The sequence below is a fragment of the Microtus pennsylvanicus genome, chromosome 4 (genome assembly GCF_037038515.1).
Source record: "Microtus pennsylvanicus isolate mMicPen1 chromosome 4, mMicPen1.hap1, whole genome shotgun sequence".
NCBI classification, from domain to species: Eukaryota; Metazoa; Chordata; class Mammalia; order Rodentia; family Cricetidae; genus Microtus; species Microtus pennsylvanicus.
This window is the reverse complement of record NC_134582.1, coordinates 7,317,222-7,342,219: the sequence shown is the minus strand read 5'-3', so window position 1 is coordinate 7,342,219 and position 24,998 is coordinate 7,317,222. Positions and strand designations below refer to the sequence as shown.

Below are 24,998 nucleotides of genomic sequence, written 5' to 3'. Positions count from 1 at the left end.
GGGAAAACCAGGCCTAAGACCAAAGGCTGGCTGGTGAAACAGACGACCTGGCTGCTCTGTGAGGTCACCCACAGGCAAGTCTGGAGCAGGTTACTAGGGACCCCATGCGGGAGCAGCACTGACAGATGTCTACGTCCAGATGCTGTCTTCTCTGTCGTTCTTGCCAGAGGCTGTCTGAACAGTCATCTTGGCAAAAGGAGGAGAGAGGCAGAAAGGAGGGGGAGGGGGAAGGGGAGGCCTGGGGAGGAGGGGTTCTCTATGCATCCTATGTTTGCTGTCGCACACAGGTAGCAGACACAAGGAAAGATGTTGCTGCAGAGATCTCCCTCCGCTGGCACAGCCTTTTCCAATCTGGAACTTTCAATAGAAAAGCACAAACAGTGTTCCATGGTTCAGAGGCCAGGATCTGCCCATCTTCAGCTAAGAATTCAGGTCTTAACTAGTCCACCAAAGCCAGAGTGTAAGGCGGGGATCCCAAAATGTCACCATGTCATTGCTAATTGGAATACTGGCGGGAGGAAGAAGGAAATGATAGTCTAACACGGTGGGTGCTTTGCTAACTTATTTCAACAACACTTTCACCAGTGCAGTCACTTAAACTTGAACTAATGTCTGCCTCTCTTTCCTCAGTTCACCTCTGAGCTAGGATTTCTGGCTTGGTGCTCCCTGGTGTACGGCATCCTCTGAAACATGCCCCCTTTGGGAAGTTTCTCTAGCGGTCATCACTTCGCTCCTTCTGGTCATCTCCCAAGGTCTTCAGAAATTATAGACTCCGTTCCACCACAGATGGGTGACCCCTTCATGACCCCACCTGCTCATCACTCAAAGGGCCCCAAAGATGAGGTCATCTGTGCTCTGCCCTCCAGACTTCTGAGCCGTGGTACCACCAGGGTCCAAGCAGGCATGGGGAGTAGCATGGCAAGGCAAGTTTTTGCCAGAGGTACCACTTCTGAACAAAGTGCACATCCTAAGAACGGTGGTGACCACCCCCATGGGGGTGCCATGGTTGCCCAAACAGCACCCAGGTGAGCTGACTTCACAGGCCCCAGCCCTGAGTGGGCAGCTAATCAGCCTGGGAAGTCAAGCCTTGCCAATGTTATGCTGCCACCTGTGTCTAGAGCTTTCTGCAAAGCGGCAAGCCTGCCAGTAAATAACCTAACACTTGAGAGGAATGGGCTTTCAAGACTGGAGAGGTGGCTTGGCGGTTGGGAATACATGTTGCTCTTGCAGAAGACCTGGGTTCAATTCCCATCTCTCACATGGTGGTTCACAACTACCTGGAACTCTAGTTCCAGGGGATCTGATGTCCAATTCTGACCTCGGCTGGCACCAAATACACACGTGGTACACATCTATACCTGTAGGCAAAATATTCACACATAAAATAAAATAAATAAATCTTTAAAATAAAGAACTGGTTTTCATCTTAAAGGGAGCCAGCTCTGGAAGACTAGGCGATATGAGCCTAAGGCTAATGAGAAACACTGGTGTCCAAGCAGCTGCACATATGCTGGGAAAGCCAAGCCCAGGGCTTGCCCAGTTCTCCATACAGAGGTGTGGCCTGAAGACCTGGGCCAGCCCTCCACAGTCTTGAGCTGCAAGACCCCGAAGGAGGCACACCTGCGATTGTGCAAGACCTGGCTCTCGTGTTCTCCGTCCCCCAAGTGAAAGGATCCTATGTACTCCAGATCGGGGCTGGCCCCACAGCTAACCACCTTCTCTCAGTGGGAAGGGGAAACTGGAAGGCTTCTGTGGAGACTCCCAGCAATGGGCTCTCCTCAGTCCCGCCCTGACACCCCTTGCAGTATATGAGGCGCGGGCTTCAGCTGCCTGTGGATCTGGAAGATTCCAGAAGACAAGGCCCTGTCCAGGAGAGGGCAAACGGCATGGCAAATCTCTGCTTGTCTCCTTGGGGCCGCCCTAGCAACAGGTTTTCTAAGGCCCCAAGAAGGAGGAAGAAGGAGGTTTTTCTCACTCTGGGCCCAGATGCAGAGGAAGAGGAAGTTGTGGAACGTGGCGCATAGGCCCCAGGACATTATAAGAGGGGCCTTTACTTAAACCAGAATGTTTAATAAAATAGTATTCAACAGGGCAAAATAAAATCCATAAAACATTAATTTTTTAAAAAAAAACAGAACAGGTTAGGGAGACAGATCAGTAAGTAAATACTTCTGGCATTGAAGGAGCCTTGGGTTCAATACCTAGCACCACATAAAGCAGGCTCCCCTGTGAGCCCAGCACTCGGGAGGGGGAGGCAGAGGATCATGAATTCGAGGCTCTCCTGGCTACACAGAGAGTTAGAGACTAGCATCAGGTTATGTGAGCCCCCTTCTCAAAAACATATGAAAAACAAAACTAACTAACCTACACTGAATGTCCTTGGTCAAACTCCAGAATAAAAGCTTAAACGCCTGTGTGTGAGAGGTGTGTCTGCCTCTCTTCTCAGAGTCCTCTGGAGTAAGCATGCTCACTGACTCTGTGGCGGGCAGCTGACTTCAGCTGAGCTTCCTCTTGCCACAAAGCCTGGGCCTGTGGGGGCGGGACTAGCCCTTCACCTGCACTAACTTCCATCTATACATACAAAGGGGTTGCTCTGTAGAGTCTATAGGAATGCCAAGCTTCCCAGTAAGCCCCTCACCAGTCCTGAGATGTTGGAAGCGATTATGTAACATCGGACACTGCTGTGACTGGCAGCCTGGCTTTTGCTGGGTCACTAAACGGAGGTGCAGGGACCACAGAAGAGCTGCACAGTCGAAAGCAAAGAGCTCTCGCAGCTCTTCCTCTACTCTGCCACGTAACCAAACGTAATGAAGGCACAGCCGTCCTCCGCAGGTGCCACAGGTCATCGGGCCCTGGCTCACTTCTCTCAGTCACCCCGCTGCACGCAGAACTCCATGTGGACACGACGGGGTGCAGGCAACACTGGGCAAACCCAGAGTTGTTCAGCTGGCCAGCTCCTACCGGCCTCAGCAAACTAACAAAATACTCTGATCCTGCGGGAGAATTTACTTCAGCTGTACCAAGGCATTGCTTCTGAAGAGTACACGCCATGAAAGTACCTGGTATATCTCCTCGTAAGACACTGCAGCTGCAGGAGAATGCCTGCTGCCCACCAGGTGACCTATGGCACCTGCTGGGAAGTCACTCTGTGGGAGCTCTCGTCCAGGACACTTGGCATCTTGCCTGAAGTGAGTTATGACAACACTGTGCGTCCGGCACACCAATGTATGTGATGCTCTCCCATAAGCATGGCTATCAGAACCACCACCAGAACTCACTGTTCACACACACAGAGCACGGCACTTTACAGCCAACGTTCACCTTTCGTTTTAAGGAACACCCCTTTAGCCTTTCCTCGCACTACACTGCAGGACTTGACGCTAGAAATAGAAGCAGCAGGAGCCTGCCAGCCAGGTCCTGTCCTCCAGATGCCTGCCCACCCCGGTCTTTCTACACGCCACAGCGCCTGTGTGCAGGGGTGCAGGTGAGGCTGAAAGTGTCCACACTTAGGGCTGAAACAAAAGATGACAGGACAGGGGCGGCAGAGCTCTTGCTGGTCACTTAGCGCGTTAGATGGCGCTACCTAGGGAGGACAGCGTGGAGGCGACTGTGCCAGTCCTGGGAAGTGACAGACAGCAACAGGTTCTGAAGAACTGTCACGCAAGGCTGTGCTGAAGGGAGATTTACAGGCTAGAGAACTGGGCTTGCTGGAGTAACAGAAAATGTCACCCAACGATCCACGAATAAGCTCACCACAGCAGGCTTAAGGGTCCCGTGTCCAGCCTGGGTCCACATCTTTCCTCGAAGAACTCCAACATTCCCCCGGGTACATAGTAAAGCATTACTTTCCATTGTTCGGTTTCCAAGGTGCTCTGCCCAGCCGAGGGCTTCCTTTGAAAACTTGATACAGAGCTAACAGATCCTGCTCGCACGGACAAGTCTGCCGTTGATTAAACCGTCTCTAGAACTTGATCACAGGGAGGCTGCTCCAGCAAAGACTGAAACATCAAACCTTAGCACACTTAGGGCACACTCTCCTAGGGCAAGGCCCACTCCCTCCCGTGGATTCCTACAGTAGGGAGTGACAGACCAACATGGGTTCCACTCCATCCTGCTGGGAAAAGAGAAGTTGCAGCCCTCAACAGAAAACACTGGAGGATAACAGCTCTTCCAAATCCCACGGCAGCAAAGCCCCCTTTGCACCAGAACACTGGTTAAGCCTGAAGCCGGTGGGCAGAGCTGTCTGGGCCCAGGGCCTTGGCCAGTTTCCTCTTGAGTTGCCACGGAGACAGAGCTAAGCGGCCAGGCCAAAATAACTTACAAAACAGGAGCCCTGGGGCGGGAAGCGGCACACCCGCCTCCCAGCTGATGAGCAAAGCAGCTATTTCCTGAGCCCCAGAAGGAAGCCTAGGGCCCCGTCTTCTCCCCCAAAACTGACCCTGGCCCACTGGTTGGCAGGGTGGAGACAGAAGGATGCCTGGTACTGGAAGGGAGTGTGGGTCTAGTCCTATTAGGCCCTCGGCTGCTTACTCCAAAACACCCTCTCTCTCCTCCACTCACAAATGGCTACTGTATAGCCACCACTACTAGCATGTGCTGAGTGCTTTGGAAATAGAGCACCAGGTACCCTTCCCTCCAAACAGACTGGTAAGGCCCAACAGGGCAGGTACACCATGGGAGCAACCCAGTGAACCTGCCTAGGCCCATGGCAGCCCAGCCTGCCCTCTATGGGTAAGTGGTAGGGGGACCATGTCCCCTTGTTTTAAGGTAACCAAGACCTCTTTCTAGAAAGGAGTTGAATTTGTGTGCTCAGTATGATCTGTAAAACTCAAGTGTTACTTGGTTTTGCAATTGATCTCAGAAATGTTTGCTCATTAGTGAACGTAGGTTTAGATCCATTCCAGATAATGCGAAGGTCTTGCTACCATTCATTAGGGACTGGAGAGTTTGGTAACTTCATATGACTAGGTATTATAAATAATGTAATTGGGCAATTAATAAAATGTAATTATGATATTGGTAATAAGAAAGAGAGAAGTCCGAGTCAGTCTCTCTCCCCTTCTCTTTCTCTCTCTTACACACACATGCACACACAAGCACGCACGCACACACACACACACACACACACACGCACACACACAGAAATGTAGCAAATATTTACACGTATAATGACTTCCAGCACCTTCTCTCAACACTGTGAAAGAGAATAGAGTTTGTCCCAATGCTGACCTCCCTAGCTCTGGGCTCTCTCCAGTGATCCGTGACCTGCAAGCTGCAAGCACTGGACTAAGATGCAGCAGCTCGACCCACAATTCACAGGGACATCCACAGGCATATCCCTGCACCTCTGTGTGGCTCTAGGGTGCACTCTGTTCCAGAGACCCTGTATTGTTAGGGCCACACCCAGCCTGAGCTATCATGAGACACACAAGCTTCGCCTTTCCACTCAACTCTACTTCAGACAAAAACCATCAAAAGCTCCTTCTCGTGCCTTAGGGGAGGATGTGACCTAAACCCACTTGCCACTCAAAGTTCAAGGAGCCACCTGCTTCCCAGGCCAGAAGAGAGCCCGGGGCTCCCGAGAGCCACTACTCAGTGTTTTCATGGATCACAGCAGAAACCGGCATCCTGTGTTCCTTCCACAAATGGGCCTGGAGGACTCTCAGCTTTGGCATTCTGTGTCTCCATATGGAAAGACCCTAGTGAGACAGCTGCTGTGTCCAACTCTGAGTCAAAGATCCGGGGGGGGGGGTGCTGGTGGTGCTGAGAGTCGCTAATGCTGGCCTGAGGAAGTACGCAAACGCAAACACACACACACACATATATACACACCCTTGCCCTCAGAGATACACAGCTTAGGTCTGGAGAGATGACTACCAAGTTAGCATCCCCTCCAAAGGTAAAAAGATATGATAACAGTCAGCAGGTCAGCAAGATACTCTTCCCCCAAGCAGTCCACAGGCAACCATGAGGTACCTGGACATGGTTCTGGATTTTTATCCCTGTCCCTATTGTTGGGCCTGTACTCAATTGTTCGATCTTTCAGAGCAAACAAGTGGGTCACAGGAAGGCAGTGAGGCCCTACCCAAATAGCAGGCAGCTTGGGGAGCCCAGGAAGGTTATGCCCTACCCCATGACTTTATCCCTAAAGAGACAGGAACTAAAGGCATCATAGGCGAACCAGAACCACAGGGACCCACACTCATCCAAATCCAACATGGACACCCTAAGAAGAGGTCAGGAGTAGGCTCTTTTGCCTGGAGCATGAGAGAGAATTCTGGAGAGAACTCAAGAACACCCCAAGCACTGCCACAGCGGCCAAATCCAACTTCCCCAAAGCAACAAGGCCAAGAGAGTCTCCACTCCCAGCCCCAGATCTCTTCCCATCAGGTCTTCAGATCCTGCCTGCCTTGGAGGCCACTGACCCTAGAGCCCTATAACCTGGGCCTTGGAAGAAGGAAAGAGACCAGTCAGGAAAGGGTTTTAGCGAGCAAGCGGCAGATGATAGTTGCTGGGTGGTGACAGCCAACTTGGAGAACTCACTTTCAAAGGCAAACAAGATGTTGAACTTTAAAGGGGGAGGGTAGTGGATGTTATGGGAAACATGACACGCTCATTTCAGAGGTGCCCTAAAAGTGTCCTGTCTGTTTCATCCCCACGTCTGGGATGCAGACCCCAAGGAAAGCACAGAAAGCTGCCTGGGGTCCCTGTGCAACCTGGACCAGAAAGTCGGATGGAGAAAAGAGTCAAATTGCTGGGGGGTGAGTGGGGGGGCTGACATTATTGTTTAGGAGAGTCAAGTTTGGGGAAACAGCACATTGACTATTGGCCTAGCTGGAAGGTTTACTTTTGACGGAGAGAAAATGAAAGACAGGTTCTGGTTGCTGAGGTGTGGACTGAAAACCCAAGCGGTGGAGCCTTCCTGCTGAGGGAGCTGCGGTGGCTGTCAGCACAGGACCGGGCCTCCTGGCCCCGGGATCCCGGGGCCCGCAGTCGGGCTCTCAGAAAGGGCGGCTTCCGACCGCCCTCTGGCAGCGCCGCTGACCATCTGTCCCCGAACTACGAGGTCCAAGTCCTGCGCCGGACACAGACTCCCCTCGGGTAAGGGCCTCCTGGAAGGAGGGGCGAGCCCTCTCCCGTGGCCGGGTGCTCCGATGCCAGGAAGTACCCGGGCGGGTGAGCGTGGCAGGCTCGCCCCACAGGTGGCCTCCTGCCTCCTTGCGGCCGGCAGCAACTTGGTCCCCGTCGCTCGCTCTTGGCCGCACAGGGCGGCGGCCCGGGGTCCCGACTGCTGCCAGGTTGGGGCGGGCACCGGCGACCTCAGCAAACTCAGGCCCACGGCGGGGTGCAGGCGCCCGCCGCCCCCCGCCGGACCCACCTGCGGCCGCGGCACCCCCGCCGCTCTGATCGAACTCGAAGAGGAAATCGAAGTCGAACTCCGGGTCCTGCTCCAGCCCTGTCATGTCGGGGTCGCGCGGCACTGGTGCGCCCGGCGCTCGCGCGCGTCCCCGGCGTGACGCGGCCCCCGCCTCCTGTCCCCTCCCCTGTCCCCTCCCCGGCCTCCCGCCCCGGTCCCGCCCCTGTCCCCCCGGGTGTTTCCGGGTTTACATAAACAAGCCGCTCGCGGCCGCCGGCTTCCGAGTTTTAAATAAACTCCGCGCGCGAGCCCGAGTGCAGCCTGGGCTCCACTCGCGCCCGCAGGACCCCGCAGTCCGAGGGACATCCCCGCCCCTCAGCAGGATGCCTGGTCCCCCTCTGGATCCCGCGCAGCTCCTCGGATCCCCGCCTCCCCGTGGGACTTCTGTCTCCCGTAGGATGTCCCCCTCCCCGCAGGAACCCTGTCCCCGCAAGCAGCCCAGGCGTCCGCGCCCCAACGTCGGCACTGCCCGCTGCAGCAAGGCGAACGCAACAGCCTAGGGGTGCGCTGTCGTTCCAGACTAGAGCGCAGGGCCGGCGGCGCTGGAGCTGCGTCCTGGACCCGTCGCCGGGCCTCGCAGGCGGTCCCCTGGTTCCTGTTCAGCGTGGTGCGCAGTCCACAGCCTAAGGAGGTGCCCTGGGTCGTGCTGTTTCCCTGCACCAGGAAAAAGACCAAGGCTACTGGATTAGTTCAAAAGTTCGAAGAGAAAGGAAAAAAATAATATATATATATATATATATATATATATATATATATATATATATATATATATATATATATATATAAAGCATGACCTCTGCTGATCTATCTAGGGCTTCCTCCAGGTTGCTTCTTGAGCTGCATGACTGGAGGAAGAACCCCACCTTAATCCCAGAGCCCTCCTCAGAGCTGAACAACTTCTAGCAGTTAGCGCTGCAGTAACTAAGTAATTAAGTCTGCTTTTACTAAAGAAATTGTCTGAAAGCAATAAGAAGAAGTGGGTGGGGGTTCCTGAGGGTTGACACAGTTGCTCACAAACCATTCAAGCTTACCCTTGGTGGCCACCTCATTCCGTGGGCACCTCACTCAAAGCAAATGCTGTTCATGCGCTAATGACTTCCGTCTTTCGGCTCCCAGAACACTACACACTCCCGTTTTGATAGGGGTGACTCCAGAGCTCCCAGAGACTGACTGGGTGCTGGGTGTTACCCACTCAAACAGTGCCGTGAACATAGCGATCAGGAGGAAAAGGCTGGGCCTGTGTGGGCCCATCCATCTTTTCCTGTTTCTCCCAGCTTTTTGTTCTGACTTTCCTGGTGTCTTGGCACCACATAAACCAACATCTGGAATATCAGGGAAATGGTGGCCAGTGCAGGAGAGGCCAGTATCAGAACCCTGGAGGGAGGGAGGCAGGAAGGAAAGGAGGAGGAAGGTCGGTGTCAGTATCTGCCACCAGATGCAAGTGTCCCCTGTGTCCTCCTCCTGCCCTGCAGTCCTGGGGGATGGCTTTTTCCGGAGGCTAACTCGGGCCTCACGTGGGCTGCCACTTCTCCCAAGACCCTGTTTCAATAGCTGGCTTTCCCCCGTGATAAACTATAGTTCAGTCTGGCCTGATTTAGTTTCTAATAATAGTTCTTACTTTGAGATGCATGGTGGAGCCTTGTTTGGTTTTAGTTTGCTTTTTGCTGACCTTCGGGGAAATGGAAGTTCTGTTTTCTGTGGAGAAACCTCGATCTCTCTTCTGCCACCTTTTCCCCAATTACACATAACAACCCTTCTTGTCCGATTTTTGAATAAAGCTTTTTGCTAAAGTTGCAAAGCACTTGACTTCTGCTACCCGCATGTCCCCAGATGCTGGGACCATAGGAAGGAAGCCACGGGGCCTTTCTAACTCAGGGCTGCTCTGGCTCCCTCCTTGTCTGCTCACTAACACGGGAGTCAGTCAACACAGCTACTTATGAAATGCTCCCACACGCCTCTGCCAGCCCCCTTGCCTGTCCTCTACATGATATGAAGCTTGGTTTGCCAGTTCCACAGACACTCCACTTTTGATAGAAGTGTTTAACTTGGACTACTTCCTCCCAAGTCTGTAAGATGTTAATGGGCTGGCTCCAGTGCTGAGTGTGATGAAGCAGGGTACAAGGCCGCAGCATTTTCTAATCTGGATTAGGAAACAATGCCATGAAACTAAGTGGCTGAGGAACAGGGCAAGCTTTGTTTCACTCCGGAGAGCCTGTGGGGCGTTGTGTGAGGCAACTCTGACGCCGTGGCTACCTGCAGGCTTGTGTTTCTTGGAATTTTTCAGAGCAGAGCAACAAGGCCTTCAGAAATGGCTGGGCCTAGTGAGCCTCCATCCAGATGCCCATCAAGTGGGAAGATCTTAGAGAGCAGCTGGCGCCCAGGTCAAGGCCTCCTCAAGAAGGATAGCGTTTGTCCGTGGTCCTCAGCAATGGCGGACACGGACCTGCTTCATATAGTTCCCTTCCCCTGTATGGGTTTGCCTGTCTCAGGCCTGGATCACACAGTCTCTGGTTAGCCCAGTTACATACGCATACTTTACAAAACACGACCAACACGATTTGGTCAGAGGGCATTATTACCTCCAGTCCACTGCTTCAGCAAAGACATTTCAAACTTCCTTTTCTAGGCAGGTTACACAAGAGATGACCACTACCCCACCCCACGCACACACACACATAATGACTTTTCCTTTTGTACACACACACAAAAATCATTTTTGTGTGTTTTGTTTTGTTGACACAGGGTCTTATACTGTAGCCCGACACTGGCCTGGTACTTGGTTTCTTGCCCAGGGTAGCCTCAAAACTCATGGCAATCCTCCTGTTTTAGTTTTTCAAGTGCTGAGATTACACCTAGGATTATGGGGTCGAGCCATCAAGCTCAGTTTAGAAGAAAAGATTTCTTATTGAGTAATGAAATAGTAACTCTACAATTAAAGAAATGTAGGCTTTAAACGCCGAGGGGGGGGGTGATGAATGTGTGTGGAAATAAGTGTTAAAAAATCCACAATCCAAACCACAACACAAACACTGTTAACTTTCCTGGCAGCAAGAGCTCCTTCTGTGACTACCGACACATCTTTGACAACATTTAGGCCTCTTTAAAACTGAGAGGGCGATGGCGTGGTACAAGCAATACCTGCCCCCTTTGACTCAAATCCTCTCTACCCAGGACAGCCGACCCTGAAAATCTGGATCCATTAGTGAAGAATTTATAGGTCTTGAGTTTGAAGATAAGCAAGGTGTCCAGGGCTGACTCTGGGGACCGCTGCCCCTGCCTGACACACTCCTCAGAGTCTCACAGGAAGCTGAAGTTTCCTTCCAAGTGCTTGTCTAAAGGATGGCTGCCCTCGTAAATAAGAGCGCCCCAACCCTAGCAGGGGTCCAGCTCGTGGTCATTAATTTAAGTAACATCTTCAGAGCCAAAAAGGAATTAGGACGCATGACTCCCAGGTTCCATCGTACACAGGTCAGGTTATCTTAATCTCCTGCTGAAAAGCCAGCCATCCTTTAAAGGGTGTTCTAAAGACACCTGCAGGAGCCTACATGTTTTAAAAGTTATTTTACTGGTTCCTGTGAAGGGACACAAAGGGTGCTGGCAGAGGGTCTGGGAAATGCTATCCTTCTGATCTTACCAAATCATGAAAGATTCCAGCGTCTATTCTTTAACTGGAAGAAGCAGCTTGAAACCTGGCAGTCCTTCTTCGATCTTTCTCAAGGCGTTTTCTAAGGCAGAACTTGAGAAGCATCTAGCAGCCTGGACCACTTGGGGCCAGTTGGCCAAGCCCTTGCTTTGTGAGAAGCATCTACCATCGGACCCACTTGGGAAGGTGTAAGACTCTCCAACTTCATGTCATGGATTCGCTCTTCACCTTAACCGGTGGTCTTGCCTTATCTGATCTCCAAAGAAGCCTCACTTCATCCTAGGGTGTCCCCACGCCCTCATCCGCCCAGGTTCTGACCGTCCTCCCCCCCCCCCCCTGCGCCCCATCCTTAAATCTCACCCCTGTGAATCAAGTTTCCCCAACTGTGATCTCCGAGACCCCAGCCAAAGCCAAGTTTGAGTACTCGGCGCTAGAGAAGAGGAGACACCTATTGGCAAGAAAGCGCGCTAGAAATCTGGGCTGCGCCGGGGAAACACCAGGGGGACACCCTTCACAGTGTGTGCCACGCTGTCCGGCCGGACGCCCGCGCCCCTCCCTGGACGCGCAGACCGGCCCCCGGCAGCCTGGTCCCGGAGGAGGGCTAGAGATGGGTGAGGGGCGCGGCGGGCTGGCACGGGGCGGGGAGCAGGGCACGCGGAGACGAAGGAGGGGGCGCGGAGCTTACCTTCCTCGGCCGCCTTCATGGTGCCTCCGGCGGGCGGCACGGGCCGCAAAGTTTCTCCGCTCCCGCAGACTGCGGCCGGAGGGCCGAGTGGAAACTTGGAAGGGACTGGAAAGCTGGTACTTGGCATCCACGCGGCGGTGGCGGCAGCGGCGAGCAGCAGGAGGAGGAGCGGGAGCTGGCGCGGCGAGCAGCCCCCGGCCGGCTCCCTAGTCGGACCTCTTCCTCGCCGACACGCGCGGGACCGGGCTCAGCGCCGCGAGCCGTGGGGAGGTGGCATGCGGGAGGTGTGCACGCGTGGCAGACCTGCCTGAGGCCGGGACTCGCCGCGAGTTCGGAGGTGTGTGCCGCGCCCGGGAGCCGGTTCCCAGCCGCTCGGATTCGCGCGGCGACTCTGCCGCCCAGTTAGGAGCCTCTCGGGCTCACTCTGACGCAGGGCCGGGCTCTGCCTTCTGCCTTTTTAAAGCTGGAAAACACCTCCCCCGGCTCCCGCCCGCCCGGCCGCTCCCGCGCCCCCTCCCTGCAGTGACATCACGCCCCTGCCCTCCCGAGCCCGGGGCCCGGGGGACAAGTCGCGGAGCGCCGCCCTCCGTGCGCAGCGGCTGCAGTTCCCTGGGCAAGCGGGGCGCCCTGGTTTGGACAGGGGTACCCCGGGGTGGACCGGCCAGTCACGCAGAGAGGGAACGGACTTAGCAGGGGGTAACGAGGACTCAAGGGACTGGAAGGGGCTCCCAGAGGTGCGCAGTGGCACCCAGAGGTGGGCAAAGGTGTTCAAGAGGGAAAATAGGGGCGCGAAGGGAGGTGAGGGGAGACTTAAAGAGAAAAGACTCTTGGGGAGAGTGGGGGCTTAGGGACTGGCGAGGATAAAATGGAAAGGAAAGGGCTTGCCAGGGTGCGATAGGTGAATGCGCCAAGCCTGGACGGCCGCAGTTTCAAGCGGGTGTCCTGAGAGAGCTACTCTCCCCTTTAATGAGGGGCTGGGGGGTACGAGCGGCGGGGGAGGGGTGTCGAGACGCCTTGCATGCTGAAGTCATTATGTAAAATCGCAGGCTTCCCCCGCTGTGGAAATTTGGAAAAGCGCTTCCACTGGCAGGCTGGAGTAAGGAAATTCCCATCCCGCTAAATTACTAACAGATTGCATGGGCGTCCCGGGACAGCCAGATATTGTCATTTTTACTCTGTAAATATCTGAGCAACTAGATTTCTTGCTGTATGAGAAGGGGAGGGGCAGCACGTCTTGGAGAGAGCGCCCACCTACACAGCTTTTTCTCCATGTCTTTGCCCTGCCACCAGCGGGCCTGAAAGGGGACCACAGGATGATCTCTGTAGTGTGACCATGAGGTTTCTGGCTTTGGTGGAAGTTGGTGCTTGGGAACTTCTGCGGATTCTGTCCCGCCTCGCTTCACACTTTTTCTCTTTCAAATCTCCTCGCATCTTCTAGGTCGCAGCTCTGCTGCCAGAAGTCGACCATATTTTCTTGTTGGCTTTGGATGGAAGACATAGGAGGGTTGGGCAGTTAGAACGTCTGGTATATAGAAATCATAAGTCTATTGGCCCACACCTCATGAGCGTTAAAATAAAACCACGAGGCATAAAATCGTGTCTGGGTGTGGGGCAGCGAGACTGTGGGGCGCGAGGGGCGTGTACTGAGCCAGTGGGTTCTCCAAAGGACTTCACATTCCCCCAAACCTAGGGAAATCTGCTCCAACAAGCAAGCAGAGCTCGCCAACTGGGCCCCATGTTAAATAATATGAAAGTGCTTGTATTAAACCCATTCACTCCACCAGAAGCATCTACCCGCTCCTTCCAGTGTTCCCAGAGCCACCTTTTTCCTACCACAGCGGAGAAGCTCAGCGGTGGGGGCTGCATGGCCACAATCGATGGCCAGCATGTCTCAGGTGTACTGCCTGCTGGCCTGCTGCTCGCTTGGAGACCTGGCCGCTGTGCGGACTTCTTGCCTCTGGCCTTGAGAGGAAAGGGCCACTAGCATAGGTCGAGAGGATAGTGAGGCAAGCGAGGCTGGGGGTGCTTCCGCGACGATGTGGAGAGCAGCTATGAAGTAGCTGCGAGCTCAATGAGGATGCTGGGTGCTGGTGTGTAGGGCGAGGATGCCAAAGCCGAACCCCCCAAAACTGCTGGGATGCGCGGAAGCCTCCCTGCACTACTCAGAAGAGGCCGCCGCTAGGGGGTGCCAGGACCCCATTGCCCAAGACCCTTTTCTCCACCCAACCTCCCAAAAATCCATTCTTCAGTGAGTCCTAGTGTCGCCAGACAAGGTGCCAAGATTTTGCCCTGAGAGTTTCCGCCCCCGCTTCCCTCCCCCCCGGACCAGGCGGGGCAGGGCGGAGGCATCATCCGCGGGGCGTGGCGGGAAGACTAAGGCCCACCCGAGAACTTGGGGACTCCGGAGGCCAGAGGAGTTCCGATGACACGTCGCGTCAAACACACTGGCCTGTCCGTACTCTCGGACTTTCCGGACGTGACCGGCTGTGCAAAGCTTGGAGGAAGGGGCCAGGACTCTTCCAGGATCGTCTTTCATCTCCGCTCCTTCCTCTTCCTCTTTCCCCTTTTCCTCTTCATCTCCTCTCCTTTCTGCTCTCACCCTTCATCTCCTCACCCTTCATTTCCTCCCCCCTCTTCTTCCTCCTGCTCCTCCTCTTCCTCCTGTCTGCTCCTCCCCTTCTTTCTCCAATAAATAACTTTTCACCCCATCCAGAAAAGCCCTTTCCTGTCTGTCTCAATGCCCTCCTTATCCCCCGCGGGTGGCGGAATCCCGGGCCTGTTTCCCTCTGTTTAATGCCGTTGCCGGGACCACGGTGGCCGCATGCCAGGCGCAGGGAGTTCCGGAGGCAGCGGCGCAGGAGCTCGGCCAGCTCCACGCTGTCCGCCAGGCCCTGTGGCCACCTCGGGCTCAAGCCTCGTCCTGTGGCCGCGCTCCCTGTGCGTCCCTACCGCCTCTTTTCCTCTTCCTTCGGCCTCCTCTAGAGGAGGTCTGTTTATAGCTGCTACCAGGAGAGACGTTACACGGGTTTTATTTTAAGGGTTGGCGATGACTAACAAAGTTAAAAGGAGCTTAGGACAGAAAACAAGACTATTTTTAGATTACTGTTGCTTCTGTGGATTATTGGGGCAAATACACCCCTAGAACCTTACCATCTACAAAGTGTCTTTGGACGACAAATCCTTCCTCCTGAGGCGCACTTGGGTATCCACCCAGAGCTCAAAGTTTCCAAGAGCCGGGCAGTTGTTGATTCTAACCTGGTGCGAAAACACAAATGCCCAGGAAACCCCAGCAAGATAGGGTGGGCGCTTCTAGTGCAGGAGCCTGAGTTGCCAGCGGCGGGATTCTCAGTCCTGCAACTTGGAGCCTCCTTTGGCCTATCCAAGAGCTGTGCACACTGCACTGTGGGCAGGTTCAGGGCACCAGGCTAGGGAGGGCTTCTTTGTACCACAGAGCCACTCATCCCCACGCATCTTGCTTGCGTAAGCTACGTAAAACATCTGTAGCTAAATACGCATGATCTCACTGCATCTGCATTTGGAACCACAGAAGTGGTTTCTTTACAACTCCCATTACTGCACCTGAGGCTTCCAACTGGATGCATCTCCTTGGCACCACAGCTCGGGGCTCAGAGATATTGGCAAGGCTGGGGAACCGGGCCTTCCCCAGATCCTGTAGATGGCAAGATTAACAAGCCAGAATTCAGGGACGATATGATTTTAGAAGATGGTGTCATGTAGCCGAAGCTGGCCTTGAACTCTTGGGGCTCTTGCTTCTATCTCTGAGATTCTAGGGTACCAGGCCTTTTATTTTATTTTATTTTATTTTATGCACTCCAGTAAAGTCGCCCAGCTGTCTTGAGTTGTTTTCTAGCACCTTCACCAGCCCCTTCTCAGACCTTGGGGTATTTTGAAGGATCATAAATTTGGTGTTCAGAGAGCTGTTAAGTTTTACTTGTGAAACACCTGTTTAATCCTCGCCCCTCTTCCCTGGACGAGTGCAGAAGCCTTCCTCTGCCTTAACCAGTCTGCCATCCATTTTGCTATAAGGCCTAATGGTTAGGGTCCAAGAGGCCCAGGAGGCCATGGCTAAAGACTTGTTTTCCAACTGACGGAGTCATGGGCATGTGATGGAATCTTCAGGCGATGGAACCCAGTAAAGAGGAAGGCCACTGAGTGGAGTGCCACACTCTTGAAGAGCCTGTTGAGAACCAGATACCCAGCTCCGCTATCCAAGGTCTCCAGGTCACCAGCTCTCTCTCAGTGTGCTCTGCTGCTTGCATGTTCTGCTTTCCCCAAAGGCAGTGGAGCCCGAGACTGTGAAGGCCTGAGCTAAGATAAACTCCTCCTTCAAAGTTAACTTTCTAAGGTGTTTTGTCTTATAGTGAGAAATTGGCACAGCCCTAAAAAACAATAATAAAACAAAAAGTCATGATTAACCAACCAATCAATCAATTGCTCAGCAGCCTCTCCCAGGATATGTCCAAGAAATCAGGACCAAGGCCAGACTGCTTCCCTTGATACCTGGCGCTCTTTACTTCACACCCTTTGTCAGGAGTACCCATGAGGGACCTCCTCCCTGAAGCCATTCTGAGTCACACTCAGCCCCCCCCCCATTGGAGTTAACCTGCCCCACCCCTGAAGGCTAGTCCCAGGTAGCTGCTGGATCAAGTATGTCTCCCTGCCTCTGCCTGGGGTGGGAGGTTCTACCTCTTGGATCAGCCTCACTGCCACCAGCCTAGTGCCTACCTGACTTGAGGCTAAAGCAGAGAGGCCTCTAGCATCAGCTGGAGCTTGTTTCATGATCTTTCCCAGTAAATGCATGCTTGAGAAGAACATGAATTCTGTCTTTTTTCCCCTGTGGTTTTTGCATTGTCCAGTTGGGAACTGTTGTTAGGCGCGCACACACACACACACACACACACACACACACACACACACACATCTATAACTGTTTCTTTTTCTCCTAGACTGTTCTTTGGTTACAGAGAAGCAGCCCTCTCAATCTGTGTTATTTCTATCACTGAAATAACACACCAAAGATTAGCATATGAAGAGAAAGGGTTTATTTTAGTTTACAGTTTTGGTAAGTGTAGTACTTTGTTGCCCTATCACAGTGGGATCATGGGATAGACCATGGCAACCTTGTCTCAGCAGAGAAGCAAAAGGAAGAAAGGCTGAGAGCCCAGCAAGCTCTTGAAGGGCTGCCTCCAGAAACCTGGGGGCTCCTACCAGGTCACCTCACCTCTCAAAGACTCCAACCCCTCTCCAGAGACCATGTTTTTAACTTGAGACTTGGAGGAAGATTCAGCAATCACACTTCAGCAATCTTCGACACTTTTCCCTTCGAAGTCTCTTATCCACCAGTCATAGGGCCACTCCAGCTTCTGGGCTGTTTCTCTTGGCATCAGGTATGGTTTCCATCCTGGCAGAGAGTGTATACTGTGTACTTCACCTACAGCACATCTCCAGAGGGCAGCACGAAGTCCTATGTCTTACTCTCCCTTCTGACTACTGCTGCCCTTTGATTGCTGTGTTAATCTGTTCACATCTCGTGTTAGCTGATAAAGCTGAATTCTTCTTTCTGTGTCTTCTTTCTGTGTCTACTTTCTCTGTGTCTTTTTCTTTCCATCTCTTGATTGATTTCTTTGCATTGCAGGGTGCTTTGGGTGAAAATGTGCTTCCCTAGAATTAGAGGCTGCTCTTGTGTTTGCAGCTACGCGGAACTCCACGGAGGGACAGACAGAAACATTACTTCTGTCCTCCCAATGCCCCAGTGAGGCGATGTCCTGCGCCATGACAAACAAGTGATGTGACAAACTTCATAGTGCACTGCGGGAATTTGTTCCTTTGCCATCTGAAGTCACTTAAGACGCTTCGTGTTGTTATTGGCAAATACAGTACACCTGGCTCACATTTCTGTAAGCTATGGGCAGAACATGACATTGGATACATGTTATTTTATGTGATTGCTTTTTAAATGAGTTGTGAAAATAGAAGAAAGAAAGCATTTATATTGGCTTGTAAAGTCATGTGATTGCCCCCCCCCCCCCCCCCCCCCCCGCGCACTGCCTCTTGGTGTAGATGCACGCTACTGTCCGGACATTCTTGCACTGGCCTGAAGAACACCTTGTATTCTTTGCAAGGAGGCTCTTTCTGCTAGCAGTATATTTGTGTTTCTTGTTTCTCTGGGAAAACATTTAATTTGTCTTAGAGTCTGAAGTAAGCTTTGTTAGGTACAGGGGTGTGTAACAGCGTCTCTCAGTGCCCTTGGGTCATACTGCACCGTTGTCCTTCAGCCTCAGCTGTTTTACTCTGAATCTGATATTACCTACTGGGGATTCCACTGCAAGAGATAATAGCCCTCCCTCCTTTCTGCCTTGGATATTTTCTCCTCATCTTTTACTTTCTGTGGTTTTACTGTTTGGGGTCAGTTTGTTGATCTCTTGAGGTTTATCTTCCTGGGAGTTTGTTAGAATTTTCCTGGTGGTGCAGGTAGGTGAACACATTTGTGATAGTTTATGCTTCTCTCTCTCTCTCTCTCTCTCTCTCTCTCTCTCTCTCTCTCTCTCTCTCTCTCTTGTATAAATCTCAACTGGGATAGCACCACATCCGCCCGTTCTTTTTTCATGCCTGCTCAGATGGATGGCGGAGGCCCTATTGTGAGAGACCATTTACAGCAGTAACTGGGTTACTGTGCCTTCCAGCTCTGGAGATCCCACTGGTTTCTGCTCTGCAGCGCCTTTTCTCTGCTGGTGGACTCTATTTAGAGTTCACCTTCTTTGGAGTTTGCTGGGATTTCCTCATGTTACCTCTTCATTAACCAAGCTTTACTCCAGATCCGTGGGCATAGTAACAGAGGAGAGTTTAAGGTTTTCGTATTCTTGTTTTGGGTAAATATAGCACCCGATTTCTATCTTCTGTGTTTTGATGCGTACAGCTTGTGTTTCTTTGCACATCTCAGGAGCTGGAAACGAGCCAGTTTAGACGATGCATTACAGAATCTCCAGGTTCTAGTCTCCACACTCTCCTACAACCCTGTGGCTAGCTTTAGGAATGGAATCTAGGAGTTAGGAAGGGAGAGAGCAGGGGAGTGCGTAAGACCAGTCTGCAATATTTGCCATGCTCAGGCCTACTAGATAACCCTGATTAGCTCATTAATTGGTTAATAGGCTTATTGTCAGTGACCTAGGAAGCACCATTGTGAGGAACCACATCTGAGCACCCCCCCAGCACTATCAGCCAATGATACTGCTCCCCTCGGGAGGCATGGCTGAGAGATTCCCTCCTGCCTGACGAGGTCTCAGAAGAGACCCTGTTCTCACAGACTTTATTCCCCTGTTATATACTTTTGACAGGCATTGGAGTGGGGTGTCATTTTCAGCAACCTTCTGGAGCATATATTGCTCCACCAATGAGCTATTACACTGTGTCTCTACTCTGGAGCCATGTTTGCTGCCACCCTGAGCTTGGGGAGGATCCCCTCAGCATCGGCTTTCTCAGGTTCTCTCGGGACCACTAGTCCTCCTGAGCTCCATGACTCCCTGGTCTCTCCAGAGTGACTTTAGGTGTGAGAGTCACCCAGTTCTGCTGCCTGTGACGTCAAACCCTCTGGGAGAAGACAACAGCTGTCTCTCCCAAGGAAGAGGTGAGCCAGAACAGGGATGAAGACAAACCTCGATCTAGACCACATCCCTCCTAGGAGCTGTGCACTTGGGTGTGAGAACCCTTCTTCAATCCGGTGGCTTTGCTGCCCCTCTCCTGGGCTGAGGTGACAAAGCCATCTATCCTCCCAGCATTCCACTCTGTGGAGCAGCCTGCCATTAGCTTGGCAGAGCAGCTCCCATCTTGGCAGACCAGAGCAGGCATTCAAACACAATGCGCCACTCTTCCACAGCAAAGCTAAGAAACTGAAGAAGCCAGTGGGGGAGGGGCTGTGCAGAGGCCGCAGAGGCCCCCTCTCTCATTAAATCCCCACAGGGCTTTTCCTCCACAGATGCTTCTTCATTTACTGTTTGCCCCTGGGCCTGTTTTAGGGACTTTGGGGTGTCTGTTCCTTTCCAGAGACTTTAAATAGGGGTTTAAAAGTAATTTTGCCAATTCCTTGGGGGATGGGTTACACAGCTCATCCGTCCTCCTGCTGCGAGCTGGTCTCCCACAGACTGTTCCTCATCTACCTGTAGTGCCATGCTAACAGGCTCTGCCTCACAGGGCAGCTGTGAAGGATGCATGGCCTCACTCTTGAGGAGTCGGTACATTTTAGTTGTGGGTTGAACTCCATCCTCTGAATGGACCTCAAAGGGCTTGACCCCTGGCACCTGGGCATGGGAGCTCATTAGTTGTGGGGTCATAGAGAGGTGGCTAAGATGAAGCCGCTGGAGTTCTCAACCAAGAACTTCTCATAAGAAGAGAGCGTGACCCACGTCAGACAAAGAGGAGAAAGCCAGAGCTGGGGGGGACATTCTGCCAGCCAAGGAGTGCAGAGGATACTAGAAGTCCACCCAGGACCGGAAGAGGCAGAAACTCCCATCCTCCCCAGGTCTCAGGGAGGTTGGCCCCACTGATACCTTGATTTTGAACTTCTGACCTATGCAAAATCTCTCTATCCATTTAAGGCTAGTCCCTGTGGTCCCTGGTACTGTCCCTTCAGGACATCAGTTACTGTGGTTTGGCCATGGCCTGAGTGATCCCCAGGGGCTCAGTGAAACTTCACCCCACTGAGTGGCCTTAACAGGGTAGAGGAAGTGCATCTGGCCATGATGTTTAGACGAGCCCTCTGACGACTGCGTGAGACCCCAGAACTGAGCATCTGCTCCGTGTCTCTGCCTTGGAATTTTGCTAGACAGACGCCATCACACAGGACCATGGACTTCTAGAACTGTGAGCAGAAATGATCTTCCTTTCTTTCTAAAGTAGCCTATTTCACTGTGGTGGCTGTTCTTGGGTGTCGATGTGACTACATCTGGAATTAACAAAACCCAAGTGGCTGGGCACACCTGGGAGGGGTTTTTCTTAATTAAATCATTGAAAGTGGAAATACTTTTTTTTTTTTGACAGGGTCTCACTATGTAGCTCTGGCGGTCCTGGAACTTGCTGTATAGACCAGCCTGAGCTCAGCCTGCCTTTGCCTCCTGAGTGCTGGGATTAAATGTATGCGCCACCACGGCCAGCAGGGAAGACCCACTTTTAATCTAGATCTTTTGAAGTGGGAAGAAGACCCACCTTTAACCTGAGCCACACCTTCTGCTGGCAGCCTCTACTGAAGGACACAGAAGGAGGCCTGCTTCTTCGCTCACGGGCAAATCCATCCCTCCACTGGCTTTCGAGTCTGTGTCTTCTGGATTCTGTCATATACCGATGACCCACGGACACGTCCAGCCTCTCAGACGGAACCACTGGATTCTTGGGCCCACCACGGGCAGACACCATTGTTGGACTAGCTGGACCACAGTCTGTAAACCATTCTAATAAATCCCCTTTATTCTCTAAGTTCTGCCCCTCCAGAGAACATGACCAAAATTTGTATTAGTCAGGTTTCCCACTTCAAATGATTTAATTAAGAAAAAAGATTCCATCACAGGTGGACCCAACTGCTTAGGTTGTAGTTAATTCCAGATGTCGTCAAGTTAACAGCCAAAGCCAGCCATCACGCTCAGTATTTGAACACAGTGCCATAGCACACCACAGTCGTATCCAGAATGCTACTTTCCTTCTTCTGGGGGGCAAGGGACCACCCCCTTCAGCTCTCTTCCAAAACACCTACTGTGGAGAAAGTGGGTGACATTCTTTCTGGGCCAGTGCCCCAACAGGGACAGCAGCCAGGTCACTCCTGCCCAGTGCTGCATGCATGACCCATCCTATGATACTTGTTGGAGGAAGGTCCTAATTTGACATGGGTCATTGCCTGCCCACCTCTCACTACCTGCCTGATAGAAACTAGCCACTCAGTGTTCTTCCCTACCACAGGCGGAAGGGTCTCAAGCTCCAGGCTACCCCAATCTGAGGAAGCCACTTAACAGGGGACCCAGTCCAGGGTCAGAATCTGAGATCAGGCTGAGCCCTGCTCCAGCATCCATGGAAACCTGCCCCAGAACATCTCACCTTGTGGCAGAATCACTTCCTCTTTGGGCTCACTCCAGTCTGGTTCGGGATCCTCCTCCTTACATCTGATAGGAGCCTACAGAACCCAGAGCCATGGCTTAGGTAATAGTAGCAACTAGATGTATCTGGCCAGTATCTCCTCTTCCTTCCCATGCACTAAAAGAACAACTTTGGAGGAGTATCGGAAAGCACACACCCCTCCCACCAGGAAGGATGGAAATGGTGATGGACTGAGACACCGTCACAGCCCGCTGTGTCCTCTGGGCCTTGCTGACATGCCGGGCAGGAGAAACACTCCCTTCAAGAAGATGTCTCTGGGAAAACTGGTGTGCAAGTGTGCACTGGGCAAGGCTACCGGCTCTTGGTGCAGGTTGGTTAAATTCATGTGTTCTTCCTAGTAGGCTGCGGACAGATCTGTGTCTGCACCTGAAGGTGCCGCTGGCCAGGGCAGCAAAGGCAGCTGGAGGTTGGGGATGACCTCACCTGCTGCACCTAGGTGTGTTTGTAGACAGTCTGATCTGACTTTGTCACCCTGGTCTTCTTCGCTCCACTCTGTAGGAGAAATGGCCATCATGAGAAGGCCTGTTTCTCCCTCTAGGCTGGCAGGGGTTCCTGGAGTCACTTCCTGTTTCTCCCTCGAGGCTGGCAGAGGCTCCTGGAGCCACTTCCTGTTTCTCCCTCTAGGCTGGCAGGGGCTGCCGGAGCCACTTCCTAGGTTGCCCTGTGTTTGCAGGTCTGCTCCTTTCAAACTCATAGGGCCTTTTGTTTTGTTTTGTTTTAATAGCAAAATGTTTATAATGAGAAACACCCGTTTCCTGATGGCAGCACTGTAAGCGTCTTCAAACATTCGCTTTCCCGGACTATTTTAATTAAGCTGTAGCCCACGGTGAGCCACTTTGCCCCCAGCCCTAGGTAATGAGGCTGCGCTTTTTCTTTTCTTTCTCTAATATCAAATGACTGCCTTCATTTCTCATGGGTGGCAGTTTTCTCCACTGCAGAGCGTGTGGCTCTGGCTGCCCCAGGAGCCCCGCAGCCTGGCGAGACGCAGCTCCATCCACCCAGCGCAGGCCCAGCTTCCCAAACTATTTTTAAACTGTTTTGGTTCAATAAAGCTCTAAACAAGTTTTGCCAGGCACTTTTCCATTAATTTTTAAACTGGAGCAAACTGCAAGGGGAATTTAATCCATGTGTCTCTGCTTCATTTACACCCAACCCATCAAGAGGTTGTGTGGGGCCGTTTGATGTCCAAGAAGATGTGGGGCTTTTTATAAGTCTGCTCAGCTCTTTATTTCTTCTTGGAAACAGGAAGTGGCATCTTGCCAAAGTGTAAATGAACATAAGTCTCTTTGCAGTAAGGCTTCGAGTTACCAACATAGCATGCCCAGGCTGTCCCCTCTGAGCCTGGGGCTTTCCCCAGGGCTCAGACTCTATCCAGAAAGTCTTCTTTAAAGGAGTTTTACTTTTTTTAAAACTGTTAAAAAATAAACATAACATGAAATTGACTATTTTGAACCATTTAAAAAATGTTTTGTGTATGAATGTATACAGGCATTCCCATGCCATGCCATGCCGTGTGTGTGTGTGTGGCGGGGGGGGGGGGGGGGTTACATCAAGTGTCCTGACCTTCCACCTGTCTCTTGAGCATGGCTGCATGCTCCAAGCTTGCTGGCCCCCAAGCTTCTGGGGATTCTCCTGTCCACCACCTACCCAGCTTCAGGAATGCTGGGATCAAGGATGTGCCAAGCTCTGGGTTCTGGGGATCTGAGCTCAGGCCCTCAGGTTTGTATGACAATAGCTTCTCACATCTCTCCTCAGCCCCAGTGAAGCCCATTTTAAGTGTGTGTATTCCATGACGTGGTTCCACTTCCGCCTTTGGGATTTGTCTTCCCAAGCTGAGTTTGTCCCCATCTTGTCCATGCCAGATTCCCAGCACTTGACTGCTTTCTCAAAGATCTGGTACCCTGGGGGCTGGAGGGCTGGGGAGGAGGTGGCTTCTGGGGACTGGAGGGCTGGAGAGGTGGCTTTGCACTGGGGATGGGGGATTACCTCATACAGAGGAGCCAGTTTCTGTTTTCAGCATCTACCTTTAACTCCAGTTTCAGGGGATCCCAGTGCCCTCTTCTGACCTCTGCAGGCAACAGGCGCCTACACAGCACACACTTACATGCAAGCAAAACACTCTTACACAGTATGTATGTGTCTATATATAGTTTTTAATGGAACCTTTTCTTACCTGCCCTTCTTGTCAGGCTTGCTTCATGCAGCAAAGGCCCTTGAGTTCTACCATGTTGTAGCATGTGCCAGGCCCCCCCCCCCCCTTTTCAAAGGCTAATAGAATGTCTGATTGGAGTGCTTGCTTTCCGTTCCTCCCTCCCTCTCCCCGCTTCCTCCATCCCTCTCTCCCCCTTCATTCCTGCCTCTCCCTCACTCCCCCCTCCTTCCCTTACTCTCTCTTTCCCCTACCCTCCTCTTTCCTTTTCTTTCTCCCCCCTTTCCTCCTTATCTTTCCTTTCCTTTCTGAGACCATATCTGGTTGTGTTGCCCAGGCTGTTCTGAACTCTTGGGCTCAGATGATCCTCCTGCCTCGGCCTCTCGAGCAGCAGTAGCCAGAGACACATGCCGCAGTGACCAGCTGACCTTCGAGCTCCTCTGCGTCTTGTCACATGCTGTTTAATTTCTCTGCACCCTCTCCATACCGCCTACCACGCCTCGGACCCCACCAGTGGTGCTCGGTCACTTCTTAAGCACCTAGCGAGGGCTCTGGTCCTCAGGCCACTGTGTTCTCGCATTTGGTCTTCACAGGAGGCCCGAGGACAGGCAGTGGAAACCTCTACAGATTCAGTGCTAATGCCCAGCCTAGATGAGGACAAGGGGCATGGGGCTGGGGCAGGTATCCTGGAGTTCTGGGGTTTGAAACCAGTAAGGACATGGCCAGTAACAGCAGCAGGTAGCACTGAAGGCTCTGCTTTTGCTTAACTGGAAAGAACCAGAGTCCCTTAGAGATCTTGGCTAACGGGTGAGCAAGCTGCCCACTAGGGACTGCATTTCCTTCATGGTTATGAAGTCCATCTTGCTACCAAGGACTTGTGTGGGCATGTGAGCCATAGGCTCCGGAAATGGGATATGAGTCTCTTTTCTCAGAGCTGAGAACACTC

General features: G+C 52.5%; 1 protein-coding gene across 4 annotated transcripts in view; it reads right to left on the bottom strand.

Annotated features, from left to right (window-relative positions):
- The window catches only part of Nfatc1 (nuclear factor of activated T cells 1), a 111,014-nt gene extending 99,017 nt beyond the window's left edge, over window positions 1–11,997 (bottom strand). For 2 of the 4 annotated variants that reach the window (XM_075968169.1, XM_075968171.1), the window contains exon 1: window positions 11,746–11,997. In XM_075968169.1, the coding sequence (XP_075824284.1) occupies window positions 11,746–11,872 (127 nt within the window). In that variant the 5' untranslated portion in view covers window positions 11,873–11,997. Of the gene's footprint in view, window positions 1–7,378; window positions 7,530–11,745 lie in introns of those variants that run through there. The other 2 variants (XM_075968170.1, XM_075968172.1) reach the window with 1 other exon arrangement.
- Window positions 11,998–24,998: the final 13,001 nt, after the last annotated feature.